This window comes from Papilio polytes, unplaced genomic scaffold, assembly GCF_000836215.1.
Source record: "Papilio polytes unplaced genomic scaffold, Ppol_1.0 DF824180.1, whole genome shotgun sequence".
NCBI classification, from domain to species: Eukaryota; Metazoa; Arthropoda; class Insecta; order Lepidoptera; family Papilionidae; genus Papilio; species Papilio polytes.
This window is the reverse complement of record NW_013525024.1, coordinates 2,765,355-2,782,241: the sequence shown is the minus strand read 5'-3', so window position 1 is coordinate 2,782,241 and position 16,887 is coordinate 2,765,355. Positions and strand designations below refer to the sequence as shown.

Below are 16,887 nucleotides of genomic sequence, written 5' to 3'. Positions count from 1 at the left end.
AAGTGTTGCCTTATCATTTAAGACGCTGTTCCATTTAAATGTCGTTTCAGTAGTCGGTCGCAATTCCAATGACATCTCAGAATTGTTGATATATGTGTGTGTATTTAGAATAGTTTGTACATCTACGGACTAAAGGCAGTCACTGTGTGGTGTCCGAAGAGTGAACGCGCAAAGTGAAGGATACTTATAACTTCAAATTTAAATTTTAATACGTTTGTGAATTAAAACGTGAGTAAAACTATTTTTAAAAGTATTAAGTACATTTATAATTTATTTTTAGACTATAATATTTATTAAAATCGGTATTAATTTAATTACTAAGCGATGTACACATTCCTTGGAATAATATCCTCTTGCTAATCTTACGAACGGAATAAAACGTATTGATGATGCAAGTTAATTTATATACCTAATATAGTATTACCTATTCTCAAATTAGCGCGATCGCGCTAGTGGAAATAGATATTAAAAATAGAAAACTAAGGTGAGTGTTTCCACTTGCAGACAGGCCTAATGATCAATTATATTTCATTCAAGGTCGATTTGTTACATGGATTTGATTAGGCCAATGGGAAAATAATCCTAATGAAGACACTTACTACATCAAAACTACACAAACCACATCATCATCACGCCTTGTCCCTACGAAGGGTCGGCACAGTATGTTCCATCTCTATCAGCCGTCATATCTAAATTAACTACCTTATGCATATTTACAATCCATTAACACGTTTAATGTGGCAAGTAAAATCATAATTCTGCAACTGGTGCGGCGGCGGGCCAAAATGCGCCCCCAATGATATTTCCGCCAGTCCGTGGCAGGTCTTTCTAGACCTACCAGCACTAGGATAGATTAAATTGCTATAACTTTGTGAAAACACAATGGAAACAAAAACACTTTATTTAATGTAATGTATACACCTAAGATAATCTTTTCGCACTAGCTAGAGGGACATAGTTTTAAGTACTGCGTCAGGCCGATATCGGCCTGTTACGGAGTGAACGTGTCAATACTTTCTTCAGTTTTCCTCTATCTTATCAAACTTTTATAACTATAATTCAGTTGACCTAAAAAAGGCGACTGAACCTTGCGTGTTTATCGTTGTGTGTGTTTAAAACATAACAGATTAAATACTCTGACGTAGTTACATTTAAAACCAATAATTAAAAAACATTAATCTTGATATCACGTTATAAATGCGAAAGTTTAGATGGATGGATGTTTGTTAGTTTGTAGCTTACATGGATAGCGGATCTTGATAAAATTTGGCTTATATGTAGAGGATAGTCTGGAAGAACACATAGACTTACTTTTGTTTTATTTTTCAATTCCACGCGGATGAAGTCGCGGGCGAAAGCTTAGTTATTTGTAATTTAATAGATCTCACTCTTTACGAATCAAGTTATTAACATCACAACTCACCACCCTAAAAACTGGGACAGATTACATCAAGTAGTGGAAATTACCACTTAGAGGTTATTTCCACTACAAAGTTCTTAGGTTAAGCGTTCTTTCCTTTATTGCGATTATACATGTATAAATGTTATAAAACTATGATAAAGTGCTGAATGACGAGGCAATTTCAAATGCAATAAGCATACTATCAGAAGTGCATAATTATGCACAATATTTCCACAATAAATACTACACATCAAGGGCCTCTTCTCTTATCATATCAAAACAAAAATATAAACGGTAAATGAAGTTTACAGTATGATACTTACATACATACTGCTTTTGGTATCTAATACTTTTTATGATATAAGGTGGCAAACGAGCAAGCGGCCACCTAAATCCACCAAAATTGTAAGCGGCCGCTGCCTTTTAAACATCCGCAATTGTAGATGCGTTGCCTACCCTTAATTGACGTAGGAGGAGACGCACATAAAGAGGATATTTCTCCTTCCTGTGCGACTCCACCATCAAATCCACTTTTACTTCTCATCCTTTCCTCTTAAGAAAAGGGTGGAAAGGGAAAAGGGACTAAAAAGTAGGCCTCCGGCACCACACTCATCAGGCGAATTTTTATCCAATTTATTTACCCTCTAAGTTTAGTAGCGTGAAAATGTATAGCCTAAAGCGTGACCTAGGTGTAGGGCTTTTTATTGAAAAAATAATTATTCAAAAATATGCTGTGATTGCTGACATTTTACGCCACAGAGAAGTGTGTGTAAGCCACAGAGAAGTATTTTGGAATAAGAACAATGTTTCAAGATTAGTCCCCTTTTGATCTAACTTGCCTATGTGTTCTTTGAAACGATGTTGTAAATCTGTGGCAAATTTCATCTAGGTCCTTTTAGCCGTAACATCCATCCATCCATCCATCTATATTTTCCCATTTATGTACTTAACAGGCAATGGTAATGAAGGGTGAACGTAAAGCAAACTATCCACAAGAGTACGAGCGGTGGGAGGCGGATGGCGTCACCTGGGTGATACAAGATCTGCCGCCTGAAGATGAAGAGGAATTCATTGATATTCTGGTAGACCATCTTAGCACCGATGAAGTTCTCTGTTCTGTTACACGTAAGACTTTCTCTTAGTAAATTCTTTTTACGACGATGAAAATTAAAAGACCACCAAATTTAGTTATTCTCGTTTACTATCTTACAATGTAATAAACTATTTAACTACATTGTAGACTTTGACTCTAAAAATCAAACTAAAAAATGGGACCCACTAACTCCGCCGCTAGTGGACCGATTATCAAAATCGGTCCACTAGCGGCGGAGTTATGCCTTAGCACACAAAAAAAACTTACAGAAAAATTGAGTACCTCCTTCTTTTGGGAAGTCGATCAAAAAGCCTGTATATTTAAAAATTTAAACCTTGTACATAATTTACTAAAACTTATTTTACAAATAAACAAACTTTGCAAATCAAATGAAACCGTTTAAAAATAATACACAGCTAGAATATTAAGTACAAAGTTTGTGGTATTTTTTGTTGACAAAAACGTTTATAACGAGACATTTATAAAGAATAATTATTTAAATACAGGAAAAGATAAATTACAAACAATTTAAAAACATGCGATTTAATATTTCCATCGCATCATCGTTATTATTATTTTTTGTTTATAAGACTCAACAGAAGTGAATTGTATCAAATTATAAGCGGGTTGGGAAAAACAAATTATGCAGAGATATCTGTTTCTAGACAATGTAAAGTCACAGTTAATGTTATTCAATATCGTTATTATCTCAAGACGAAGCTAAAGTGAGTAATTAGCTTCAACAAACTGTCACTAATTGTAAGTCTAACATTTGCATGAAAATAACGTTCGAAACATTACGTGATGTACTCACGTTCAAGTTTTAAAACTTAATAAGTGATGCTTGAGATATAACAAGAGTAATTAGCATAAATCATAACTACGCGTTGCCAACGAGAGGTGAGCGGTGGCACTAACCATCTTTGTTTCTCAAAGAAAATAGATGTAAAAACTATTCGAATAAAATAACATTGAATAATAATATCGACTGTCAACATCTTTATATCAGAATACCAAATAACATTTTAAGGCAATAAATAATTTTGTGTTAAAAAGTAGATCAGGCAGTGCCTTTTGACATGTCTGATGTATACATAACCAAGTAGTCAAATAGCTCCTACTATAAAAAATTTACCGGTAGACACTAGAGAAAATAAAGTTCATTAACAAAGTCTTAGTAAGTTTTTTATTAATTGAGTATTCAATAATTTGTTCGCGTATCGCATACGTTTGGTCACCACTCTTAATGGAGGCTATCCTCGCGAACTAGGCCTTCGGAACTGGTTTACTGAGAATGTCTCTCATTATACATTAACTGGGACAAGGCCAGTTGCAGTTTAAGGTTAACTCTCTGTTGTATTAATAGCGGAAGAATTGCCTAAAGATTGAGGATAAACAATTCAGGATATAATGAAGGATTTTTACGATCTGTTTATTTACGAGTCCATAATCGATAAAAGAATTAGACAAATGAATTTGACCTTAGAAGTGACAAAGGATGCAGGCGTTTAATAAATAACAACCATCTCGATTTCAATTGCATCAATTGAAATATAAGTTAGTGTGCGTCCCTACTACGATTGCTTACATCGTTATGCAAATTGCACATCTAGGAAGTAATACAAAGACATGTGTGAAGTCCACTACCAGTGTGCTAGACTAAGGCTTAGTAACCCCTAACGTCACTTATACTCAGAAAGACATGAAAAACTTAAAATGTTACAGGTCTTATTGAACACCCAGAAAGTGTGAAGGGTATCAGCGATTTCTGGCGAGTGTGCGTTGCTGAGAGGACAAGCATCGCTTGCTATAAAGAGGTCGACGGAGTCAAGACACTAGCGGGAGGGAACTGTTGTGTTATAGCGAAAAAGGACGACGAAATGTCTATCGAGGTTATTATGTTCTAACTTTACTACATTTGTAATGTTCTATACTATCATATCAATATTATAAATGCGAAAGTTTAGATGGATGGATGTTTGTTAGAGTTTATAGCCTAAACGGCTGAACGCATGTCTTTGAAATTTGGTATAGATGTAGAGGATAGTCTGGAAGAACACATAGGCTGACTTTTGTTTTTTTTTTAATTCCACGCGGCCTGAGTCATGGCCGAAAGCCAGTATATACTTATAGAGTTTTTCTGATGTACTATTTTTTTTTTAATATCAATTGCGCATTTCAGATACGAGGCGAGAAATGGAAGACGGTTTTCGAAGGTCTGAAATTCGCTGAAGACAAATGCAATCCATTTGAATATTTAGGTGAGGATGTGCTGTTGGTCGGCTACGGACTGGTGGTGCGGCGCGAGTTCAGAGGTGCCAGGCTAGGCGCGCGGATACTAAACGCGAGGTATGGCAAATAATTGGGAACTTTGTGTCAAGTTTGTATGATTCGTTCTGTACAGTCACCTTCGTTTGCGGTGTTCCAGATTTAGAAAAATTGTCTTCCATCTCCAACGAACTGGTACTCTGCTCCTTTTTACAATTGGGTATCGATGTATATTCCATACTATGGGAGACATTAACTGTATCTCGAACTGCATGTAGAAAATGTTATTACAACATTAATAACTTCAAATCGTAGAAATTAACTTTTAAGGGACACTGCGAACGAAGCCACTTGCGTACTTGTGCAACCCCCTACTATTACGATACTACTGTCTATTAAAAACAATTGTCTATAACGTCGATTAAATAGAAAAAAAAATCAAATTTTTCAGTGAATCAGATTATTACTAAAGAAAGCCTACTGTAAAAAAAATATATGCAAAAAGACACTACGCAACTAAATGTGACGTTTCACGCTAAGCTAAGAATATTGTTAACAGTAGGGTATTTTTAATAATAATTTTTCTATTCAATCGACGATGTTTTCCCATAGAATAAACTAAATTTTGTGTTTCAGAGAGCCTCTTTGCAAGCAGTTAGGAGTAAAAGCAGCGACTACAGTATTCACTGGGATATCCTCACAGAAGTTGGCTGCGAGGTGCGGGTACATCACCACGGCGGAGGCGACGCTGCAAGAAATGGCAGAAGCCGGCCTTGATTACCCCAAAGATGACCAAAGATCCATCAAATTGATGGTCAAGAAATTCAATTAGTAACAGGAATCTAATTTTAGAAGCTGATTTATTTTTTTATTTATATTAAAACTGGAAATTGTACAATTAATAATAAAATAATTTATATGTGCATGTCGTTTTATTATTTAATTTTCCTTGTCTATACTAATATTACAAATAGGAAAACTCTGTTTGTTTGTAATAAATAGGCTCAAAAACTACTGGGTCGATTTTAAAAATTCTTTCACCGTTAGAAAGGTAATTTATCTGTGAGTAACATAGGCTACATTAATTCATTTCTTTATTATTATCCTTAAAATTCACGCAGAGATGCGGGCAAAAGCTAGTTTTGAATAAAAGACAGTGGTAGTGCCCGCTTTAACATCTTAGCACGAATGGGCCGGCACACCCGGTGTAATACCACGACCACACAGAAGACAGGCTTGAAATGGAACCAATACCGTGTTTCGTCTGATGAGTGTGGTGCCGGAGGCCTAATTTAAGTCCCTTTCTCTTTACCACCCTTTTTCTTATGAGAGGATGGGAAGGGGAAGTGGATTTGACGATGGAGGAGATGCATAGGAAGAGGAAATATCCTCTTTATGTGCGTCTCCTCCTCCGTCGGATAAGGGTAGGCGACGCATCTGCAATTGCAGATGTCTATGGGCAGCGGTCGCTTCGCCACTCTGGCGGATTCAGGTGGGCGCTTGCTCGTTTGCCATCTTATGTTATAAAAAAAAAGAAAAAAAATGTGTTTTAATCTTATAGAGAAATAATAAAATCTGTAGTAGAAAAAAGTGATTGTGGCTTTGAAAGGTTTTTAAATAAAACATTCAAATAAAACTTTAAACATTTATTAACATATACAAAATCTAAACTGATGAATCTTGTCAAAAATATTTACGCTAATAACACTTACAAACATCAAAGTAATTATCTAGAAAGGTTTAAAATAGTTTTAGGCATAAGCCGCCATTAAAATGTTGATATACATAAGCTAGAGCTTTGCACGAAATAATTAGTACAATAAAAACGATATTTAAAATGCATTTAAAAAGTTATTTAACATTTGTACAATTTAATCTTTAAAAACTGACCAGTAATATCGGGAAAGATCTTCAAAGAACAACATTAAATTATTTTATACTCTTTGTCCATGTAACTGTCAGTGACATTGACGTATGACTTAACGAAAATTGAGTCGAACTGAATTTCTTATGTTCTCTGAAATACGGAATTTCTGTACTAAAAATGTCATTTAAATAATAGTTTGAAGAAATATAATAAAAATGTTCTAATTTACGTCTATAATAAAACATAGTAAAAATAAATTATTTACAGTCGCTGACGTTTTTTTTAATATTTTGCGTCTCAAAGAGCAGTACATGCTCAAATTCTTTCAATCTATGGTTTAAATTTCGATTATTTACTCCTGTGTTCAAAGCATACCTTATTCTTTACACCTTTAAGTCTATATTAGAACAGTGTACTATGTTCGGTTAATCGAAGATCTTTACATAGCAAAGTATATTTTATTTCAATAGCATTAAAGTGTATATTTGAATATAAAATGTTCTAGTAGTTTCGCCGAATCGAACCTTTATAGCATAGTATTTAGCACCTTATTTACAATATTCTTTAGATTCATATTCGAATAAACAGTGATCAAGTAGATTTTACGGATCGAACTTACATAGCATACAGTACCTTATTGCAATGGTATTAGGGTTCATATTTGGATATACATTTTGAAGGACTCAACCTACATAGCATAAACTCTATTCTAACATATTTAAGGTACATATTCGAATAGTATGCTTTACAGGTTCGACGGATCCAACTTTATACTCTATTCCCATGTTATTAAGGTTCATGTTCGGATAAACACTTTGATGGATCGGTAGATCGAACTTACAAAGCAAATTATACTCTATCACAGTATCATTTAGGTGCAAATTCCGGTATGCAGTGTTGGCGCGGGTCGGGCGGCGTGTCGTCAGTGAGGTACGCGCTGAGCAGCACGGGCGGGCAGACGGGCAGGCGGCGCGCGCGCAGCCACGCGGCGTCGCGCGCGCTCAGCGGACACCGCTTCACGTCCGCGAAGCACACCGTCACTTCCTCGTTGGAATACGGCGGCCTGGAAACATATTTAAACATTTATTTATAGATTACACAAGTTGTGTTAGAAAGTAGTGGTGGAGAGCCTGGTTCCTACAATAGGCTCTAGGCCCGTCTTGTAGGAGCGTCTTCCGTCTAAGTGCTAGGTATTTAGGCCATATATAAATCTAAAATAGACGTTTCAATATACAATATTACATTACAGAGTTTAGTTTTGGTTTTTGAACGTTTTTAGCACACAAAACATAGAACAGGATTTGAAATAAAAAAAAAAACACATTAAGATTATGAAATGACAAAAAAAATTTCCACAAATTGTCGGGAATTAACGCTACAGTGGTCCTAGATGCCCGAAAGACCGTTTAATTTGAGTAATATTTTAACAGTGATAGACGCTCGCAACAAACTTGTTTGCCCCCCCCCCCACCCCCCATCAATACCACAATCACACAGAAGACAGACATAAAATGAAAGTCATTTTGTAAAATCACGAAAATACTAACTTGTCATCAGGCGCCTGTCCATCCCCAGCCAGTACCAGCCTGGCGAGCAGGCGACGGCGGGCGTCAGGCATGTGTAGCAATGCCACCATGCCAGCGAACGGCCCCGGCAAGCCAGCGGCGCGTCGCGACCGCCAGCGGTACGCCGCCGCCGCCAGAGAGCGCTCCGCCTCCGATACTGCGGGGAGGCACGTCGCTCGTGGGTTGCCCCACTCAAACTCCTCCTCCTGGATTGAACATTAACATTTTCCCTTCCTTATATCTCAAAGTCAGGACATACAGACGAATTTGAAAAATAACAATATGCATTTTTCCTATTAAGGGTAGCCAACGTCTATAATAGGGAAAAAATGTACAAAAAACCACCCATTGACCTAAAAAAAAAAAATCTCAATTATTTTCGTACGACTAAAACGAGGCCGGAGTGTACTCCGTTGTGACGTCATCAAACAACAAAAATATTTGATTGGTCCTCGGAATTATCAAAAGTCAAAAAGTGAGTTAATTCACCAACAGCGTTGCGTTTTAGAAGTTGGCGAGAGAATTTTAAGTCATTTTTTAATGATTAAATTTCGCTACTAAATCGTATAGTTAAAGTTTTTAGTCATATGTTACGTTTACTTAGTTTATTAGTGAAATTTTAAAACATTGAAAAATGTTTTATAGTGTTGTAATGTTTTGAATAGATTAAATCATCAAAATTACATTGCATTCGTTTTTGGGCAATCTGCTGTTTGATTGTCTTATGCTATAAAACAAACTTGCGTGTGTTGTGCGTGTTTAGTGCGCGTCCTGTGCCTGTGCTGTGTGTGTCCTGTGCGTGTCTTGTGCGTGTCTAGTGCGTGTTTAGTGCGCGTCCTGTGCGTGTGCTGTGCGTGTCCTGTGCGGGTATTGTGCGTGTGCTGTGCGTGTGCAGTGCGTGTGCTGTGCGTGTGCGTGCGTGTGCAGTGCGAGCGGTACCGGCAGGAAGGCGGCGGCGGCGCGGCTGCGCGCGACGTAGGCGGGGTGCAGCACCCAGCGGCCGGCGGCGACGCAGCCCAGCATCTTCTCGCTGCGGCCGGGCGCGGCGCACACGAGATGCGTGGCGCGCACGTCCACCTCGCTGCACTGGCTCACCTCGCCGCCCAGCCACACTATCATCGCTGTCAGCTCCTCCCGGTTCTGGAATGTACACAATTCATGTGAACAACTATTTCATTATCTCACAGAAATAGTCAACAACTACTTGATTATCTGGAGTTATTCCCAACCTTCACCTCGTACTGTCCCAGCGTGGGGACAGATGATAACATACAGTTTTATCTGTCCCACTTTTTACGACGAGAGGACGGTTGGAACTTATTATATTTCTTAACGGTTCCATCTTTCAGCTTATTGGTGATAATGGGACTAAAAGGTGGGACGGAGAAACTTTTTATTCGAATCTTCCCTCACGTGGGGACATAGCGGGGGGGACGGTTGGCAATAATCCATTATCTGACCGACATGGACAATAACATTCAATACCAAGAGAAACTTCAAAAAAACATTATAAATAGTAATATATATGAATAATTGCTTACATCAACATTAGAGGAGAGCATGAACCTCTTGATGGGCGTGTGCTGCGTGTGCTGCGTGTGCTGCGTGTGCTGCGTGTGCTGCGTGTGCTGAGTGTGCGCAGGCGGGGGCGTGGCGCCGTCATCCCAGCCCACTGTGTTGGGCTGCGACAGCGGCTCCGGCTCCGGCTCCACCGCGCTAACAGCTGTCATAAACAAAACAATAATATTTCTAACAACCATAAATTCATTTACAAGTAAAAAAATTTAAACTTTCATAAAGAGTACAGTCGGTCGGTAAATCAGTATTTTTATTTCGACACAGAAAGTTCGATACTTTTGTGTAGTTATCTCAATGTTGAATTAGTATTTCGTTAAAAAAAAATGTTAAACTCCTTATTCTGCTATTCATCTTAAAAACAAATGTATAGAAATTATAGCTATATGGAAAAAATAGCTTTTGCCCACGATTCCGTCCGTATGGAGTTAAGAAAAAAAAAAGTTAGCAGTTAGTGTGTTCTTCCAGACTATCCTTTAGATCTATGCCAAATTTGATCCAGATTGATTCAAAGTTTATGCTACAAAATCTAACAAACATCCATCTAGGATCTTAACTTTCGCATTTATAATATTAGTATAATAATTACGTGGTGTAACAGTAACGGAGTCTCTAGAGCGCTTCGGTTTCTGCGAGCTGCGGCTGTTGAGTGCAGCAGTAAGGCGCTGCAGCTGCGCGTCCACTGCGGCAGGCAGCGGCGTCCTGCTGCCGGCAGCTGCGCCTGCGCTGGCAGCTGCGCCTGCGCTACTCTCGCCTTTCACACTCTCCTCCGCGCTTATACTGCTCGCTGTCTGAATCAACAAAATTGTCTCATAAAAAAAATAACGTTGATTTACTAAAAATAATAGCTAAACGCTTATATCGTCTGTCTCTATCAGTGTTAGCTCTCACTCGCACGCTCCATACAAAAGTAACAATAAATGATTTATTTCCGTGCAACCGACGTTCGATTTATAAAGCGTGAGAAACATTTTCTAAAAACATTTGGTTTAAGTTTATTACTTAAACTTGCTGTTCCCGTGCGACTTCATTCGCATGAAATTATGAAAATTTTATTTTATTGTTTAAATCTGTCAAATTATCGATTACAAATGTCAAAATGACATGACATGATGACAACCTTGCTTTCTTGATGTTGGCAGCAACTTATGGTCTCTTTCCCACATTAGGGGTTTTATTCAAAATATCTACCCACTAAGTTTAATGGCGTTGAAATATATAGCCAAAAGCGTGATGCAAGTGTAGAGCTTTTTATTAAAGAAATAATTATTCAAAAATATGCTGTAATTGCTGACATCTTAGGCAACAAATAAGTGTGTTTACGGTTTATTATATTAGTATATATGATCGTATTTTTACCTGATCACTGAATAGTTTTGGCATCTTTGGCGGCGGTGTGTCAGGTTGATCCTAAAATAGATAAAATATTTTATTAATTGTTAGTATCAGATCGGAATTCAACACAATTATATATCTGCATGTTAACTGATAGCATAATACCCTCTTTATGTTATTTTCTAGGTCCATATCAGTTTTAAATATTTTCTAACAGAACAAACCAATAGCATTGCCAGCGATTAAAAATATTTAAGTCTCCTAATCTTAGTTCTTACTAATACATGGTAAATACCTGTAGTTTTAATTTCCTAGGCGCGGCGGAGTGGTCTGCGGGCGGCGTCTCCGCCTGCGAGTTGAATTGCGCTAAGAAACGGTTCCGGATCTCAGATAGAGGCTGTAAATACACAATAAAATACAATTATTTTAATTTTAATTTATCTTACTAATGTTATAAATAAGATAATTTAAATCAGAGGTCTAAAAACTTTTCTCGTATATTTAAAAAGGGCCCTTTTACGTTCATCTAAATTTTCGATATATGAAACTTTGTTACTACGGATTTTCAGAATGTTTCGACGAATAGACTGGAAAGCAGTGTCACAGGCGACAATAGGCAATATGCATAAAACGCCAAATTGGATCAAACTTTTTTTAAGTTTTCCTTTTTTGAATGAAATGTGACGATTGACGTCACGTGTCTCAAGCCAACTTCGATCGCGTTTTAGTCGCACGAAAATGATCGTAAATTAATTTTATTATTATTAGCTCAATATTTTTTTCTGGTTATCTTACTAATAAGCAGAATCGTTTAAAAAAATGCATATTCCTTATTAGTATATGAAAAATAAAGTACAGTATGTTCTTTAGGCGGTGGATGTGGTTTCGAAGGTAGTTGATTGACGAGCTGCCACAGCCGCTTCCGGGAGCGCGGCGAGAGCCGGCCGCCGGGCCGCAGCGCCGCGCCGAACGCACTCTCCGGGGTCGGGATATTCTTCTCAACTACATGCAACATATAATTTCAAAAAAATATCAAAAAATGATTACGATGTTTCTTAACTCTTATGTAAATTTTGTATAGGATATCATACAAATATGTAAAAATATACAATCATTGTTTGATTTTTTTTTTTCAAAACTTTGTTTTTTTTTTTTTAAATTGAATCCTCCGTATAACAGTACGCGCCTATACGCGTACGTATAGCTGCGTGCGTGCGTAAGTGCGTTAGTGCATGCGTAAGTGCGTTCGTGCATGCGTAAGTGCGTTCGTGCGTGCGTGCGTGCGTCCGTGCGTGCGTGCGTGCGTGCGTACGTGCGTACGTACAGGGGTCTGTGGGTGTCCGTATGGGGTCGGAGGGCATCTCCCCGCAGCGCACGGCGCGCAGCCGCCGCCGCGTGGTGGGGCTCAGCGCCGCCAGCTTGGGAGACGACAGTGCTTCCTCTAACGGAGGAGTTCGTACTGCATCTTCACCTGAAAATCATTTATTACAAAGGTTTATATATCTAAAGCGTCGGTGGCTTAGGTTTAAACACTTGACTTGTCCACAGGTCCAGGGTTCGATTTTCGCTGTGTACCAATTTTACTCGACGTTCTTAAGGTGAAGGAGAAAATCAGGAAAACATCACACATCGACAAAGAAATTCAAAGACATGTGTGAAGTCAACCCACAGTACAGTGTGGTTGATATGACCTAGTCGCCTTTAGGGTAGGCTCCGAGCTCCTCAATGGAAAAGTATAGTGAGCTGGTGATGATATACCTGGTTTAGCATCTTCTATCAGTTCCTGTAGTCGTTTGGGCGTCTCCTGGGAATCGCCCAGCAGACCTTGCCTTGCCATCGCTATGTACCGCGACGCTGGTGACATCGCCTCTCCATCTGCTATTAAAAAAATAATGATCATATTATATTGTATTTGCTTTCGCCCGCGACTCCGTCTGCGTGAAAGAAAAAAAATCAAAGTAGCCTGTGTTCTTCCAGAATAAATCCTACATCTATGCCAAATCTCATAGAGATCCGCTCAGCAGTTTAGGCTACAAATTCTAACAAACATCCATCTAAACTTTCTCATTTATATTAGTAAAAAGTAAGATTATTGCCGGACTCGGAGGAAAAATATTATTCACTTTTTATGGATTTGTATGTAAATTACGATTAGAAGAAGTAACTATTTATTCGGTTGACTCAAGGACACTTGGAAAGTCAGTCGTTTTTTTAAATTTACAACTAGATTTAAACAAAACCTACCATTCAATTTAGCTTTAGGCGTATCTTCTCTGTTGTATAAGGAGTTCCTGCGCGGCACGTCCCAGCCGACAGGCGGTAACATCTCGTTCTCCTTGTCTGTCCCCGCCCCTGTCTCTGCATCCGCACCCGTCCCGTCCTCTGTCACTTCTGCGTCCATTTGCTCTTTGATTGGCGACTGCTCTGGTGTGGGCGGAGCTAAAGCAGATTTACTTTTGATTTTGTAATTTCTACACTAGATGATCATCTATACTATTATAATAAAGCGTAAATACACTTCTTTGTTGCCTAAGATGTCAGCAATTACAGCACACATTTGAACAATTCTTTTTTTAATAAAAAGCCCTAAACTTGCGTCAATTTAGGCTACATATTTTAACGCCATTGAACTTAGGGGGTAAATATTTATAACATCAAGGAAGCAAGGTTATCATCATGTCATGTAATTTTGACATTTGTAATTATTAATTTGACAGAATAAAATAAAATTTTCATAATTTCATGCGGGTGAAGTCGCACGGGAACAGCTATATAAATTTGTACGTTCTAGTCCATTCCTAGTATACCTTTAGTATCTCCGACTAGATAAGGTCGTTCGCTGACTCGCCTGGCAGCGCGGGCGCAGGCCAGCAGCCAGTGCGCGCGGACAGCGGGCAGCTGCCACTTCACCGCGCCCTCGTACTTGTCCCCGGATGGACTGGGACAGATCAAGTGCGTGGAAGCCAGCGCGGTCGCTATCGTCCGTCGACAGAAACGCAGCTGTGTGCTGTAAATAAAATAAATTAATTTAAAAACGCAACTGTGTAATTAATTATTTAACGGCTTACTCACGTCATACTTTTCTTTAAAAAAAAAGTATGACGTGAGTAAGCCGTTAAATAATTAATAATAAAATGTCTCACGAAAGTTTAAATAATTTAAACGCAACTATGTACTGTAAATAAGATAAATTAATAAAAAAAAAACATTAACTAATTTTTACAAAACTTGTGGGCTATGTGTATATTTTGGGTGGCTCAAGAGTTAAGCAGTTGACTTGTAATCTACTGTTCCTGGGTTCGAATCCCCGATATGTAACTAATACTAGGCTAAAGTTGCCTACGACCTAGTCACCCCTAACTTAGTTTAGATTTCAACTCCTTCAGTTAGGAGGTAGTGAGCTGATTATATAGGGCATCTAGAAGGTGGGAACCAACCCCCTCCACCTTCCAAGTCATGGCTATCTGCACCTTATATACATGGTAATCTTACGTAGCGCCCAGCAGTTTAGCCAGTTCATCGAGGAAGGCGCGCTCCAGCCCACTGTAGGTGCTGATGCTGGCCACCACGCCGGCCAGCGGCGCGCCGCGCCACGTCACCGGCACCGGCCGGTGGTAGTACTGCAGCGGCACCAGCTCTTGTTGGTATAAACAGTCTTTCTGAAACACCATTAGAAATGCATATAGAACTTAATCTATTAATATATATGATAATAAACTAGACTGTTCTAAATGTAAAAAAAAAAATTCTCGATAAGTGTATTATATATTCTTAAGAGAAAAATAAATATCTTTAACAACTAATCGAAGTAAAGTATGAAAATATCGTAGATTTTTAAAACCAAAAAAAATATTTTTTTCTAAAGTTATATGTTTGGATATGATTTAAATGCAGGTGAAATGCTAAAAAAAAATTAAAAAATTAGTTGCTCGTCACAATGGATATTGAATTAAGGGTACAAGGAAAGTATAGAAAAATTGACTCAAATTTCGTTAGAAAACGACATGAAGCTGGTCCCCACCCATACTTATAAATATAATACAACTAGAGTGTCCATATGTAATATGCCTGGAATGGACCACTATTTTTTAATTCTAATTAAATCTAAAAATTGTAAAAAATACTACCTATCGTATCTACTCCTTCCTTTTAGATCTAGCCTAAAAAAGTTGAAAATACGATTCTCTTTTTGTTAGATGGATGATGGATGGATGAATGTTGGATGGAGATGATGGAAGAAATTTGACCAAAGACGTAGAGGATAGTCTGGAACGCCAGTTATTTTTTTTTAAATTCCACGGGGACGAAGTCGCGGGCGAAAGCTAACATCTATACAATTATTACTTTTTAACTCGTATAAACCCTAAAAAAATGCATTTGAATGTAGAACGGAGTCTAGTACTGACCACCCAGAATACAGTGACCGCTTCAGCCGTAGTATTAACAAGGTCTTGGGTGTCAAAGTCGAGTGGTACGAGCACGTAGCCGCCGCCCGCGCCCGCCGCGCACAGCACGCCGCCCGCCGCCGCCACCTCCGCGCCCACCTCGCACACCGCCTCCGCCTCCAGACCCTGCACCTCCAACACCACGCCTGCACAACACCTCCACATCATCATCATCATCATCATCATCATCACCATCATCATCATTATCACCCTCCCTCTGTCCTTTTTATCTTACTAATATTATAAATGCGAAAGTTTAGATGGATGTTTGTTAGAGTTTATAACCCTAACAGCTGAACAGAATTCTATGAAATTTAGTACAGACGTAAAGTATAGTCTGGAAGAACACATAGGCTACTTGTTTTTGTTTTTTTTTTTAATTCTACGCGGACGAAGTCGCGAGCGAAAGCTAGTAATATAAATGCGAAAGTGTAGATGAATTGATGTTTGTTACAGTTTGTAGCCTAAACGACGTAGGGATTAGATGAAATTTGGCGAAGATATTGATAGCCTGGAAGAACACATAAGCTACTTCCTTTTATTTTGTTTTTTAAATTTCATGCAGAGGAAGTCGCGGGCGAAAGCTAGCAATTTTTTTTAAATTGGATAATGTTACCTCTAAATATCTGTTCAATTTCTTCAGTAGGATCCTCCGGCAGATCCTCTGTGAGGTCTGGTCCGGGCTGCAGGGTCGCGTTGGAAACACCTCTTTCTGGTGTCTTCTCTCTCGTTTCTGGCTGATTTTCTATAAAAGAAAAACAGAAATGATATCTGCGTGTTTTACATATGCCTCATCATTTAGTAAGGTAAATTTCACGATTCAGAATCATTTAATGGTTACTAAGAACTATAACATAAGGGATATAAAAGCAAATACGCTTTAGTCAAACATTAAAAAGATATATAGAGGAGGTATAATCGACACTACGCTTGAGACATGTCTAATCTATTCATTTTTTAAATGTCTTTGGCTTTCGTAATTTTTTTCAGTCTATACTAATATTATAAAGACGATAGATTTGTATTTGTATAAATAATGAAATAACTCAGACTACTGGGCCTATTCAAAAAATCCTTTCACCATTAAAAAGCTCCATTATCAGTAACAGGCTATATTTTTTTATTTCACGCGGGCGAAGTCGCGAGCAACAGCTAGTTTTTATTATAATCATTAATAACAAATTGGTGCTTTGAAAAGTAACACAATTTAATATACATAGTTTAAAAGAAAGGGTATTTGCTTGTATACCTCTTATTTTATTATTAGAACAGGTAGATAACATCTAACAGCCCGGAATGCTAAACGCGTATTGAGTGACAGCCCAAGCCGAGGTCCC

General features: G+C 38.2%; 2 protein-coding genes across 3 annotated transcripts in view; one reads left to right on the top strand and one right to left on the bottom strand.

Moving 5' to 3' along the window:
- Positions 1–5,688, top strand: LOC106111259. Its single transcript, XM_013293285.1, has 5 exons — positions 1–228; positions 2,356–2,527; positions 4,221–4,387; positions 4,678–4,844; positions 5,400–5,688. Exons 2-5 carry the CDS (start codon positions 2,359–2,361, stop codon positions 5,593–5,595), a joined length of 699 nt encoding a protein of 232 aa, XP_013148739.1. The 5' UTR covers positions 1–228; positions 2,356–2,358; the 3' UTR covers positions 5,596–5,688.
- Positions 5,689–6,394: 706 nt separating this feature from the next.
- The window catches only part of LOC106111161 (DNA topoisomerase 2-binding protein 1-B), a 16,879-nt gene continuing 6,386 nt past the window's right edge, over positions 6,395–16,887 (bottom strand). The window contains exons 11-25 of one of the 2 annotated variants that reach the window (XM_013293170.1): positions 16,167–16,295; positions 15,512–15,696; positions 14,598–14,764; positions 13,913–14,112; positions 13,350–13,544; positions 12,864–12,983; positions 12,430–12,576; positions 11,962–12,107; positions 11,401–11,502; positions 11,130–11,180; positions 10,360–10,561; positions 9,737–9,918; positions 9,135–9,335; positions 8,178–8,401; positions 6,395–7,693 (exon numbers count right to left, since the gene is read on the bottom strand). In XM_013293170.1, coding sequence (XP_013148624.1) covers positions 7,498–7,693; positions 8,178–8,401; positions 9,135–9,335; positions 9,737–9,918; positions 10,360–10,561; positions 11,130–11,180; positions 11,401–11,502; positions 11,962–12,107; positions 12,430–12,576; positions 12,864–12,983; positions 13,350–13,544; positions 13,913–14,112; positions 14,598–14,764; positions 15,512–15,696; positions 16,167–16,295 — 2,447 coding nt within the window. In that variant the 3' untranslated portion in view covers positions 6,395–7,497. The remainder of the gene's footprint in view (positions 7,694–8,177; positions 8,402–9,134; positions 9,336–9,736; positions 9,919–10,359; positions 10,562–11,129; positions 11,181–11,400; positions 11,503–11,961; positions 12,108–12,429; positions 12,577–12,863; positions 12,984–13,349; positions 13,545–13,912; positions 14,113–14,597; positions 14,765–15,511; positions 15,697–16,166; positions 16,296–16,887) is intronic. The other variant, XM_013293171.1, reaches the window with a different exon arrangement.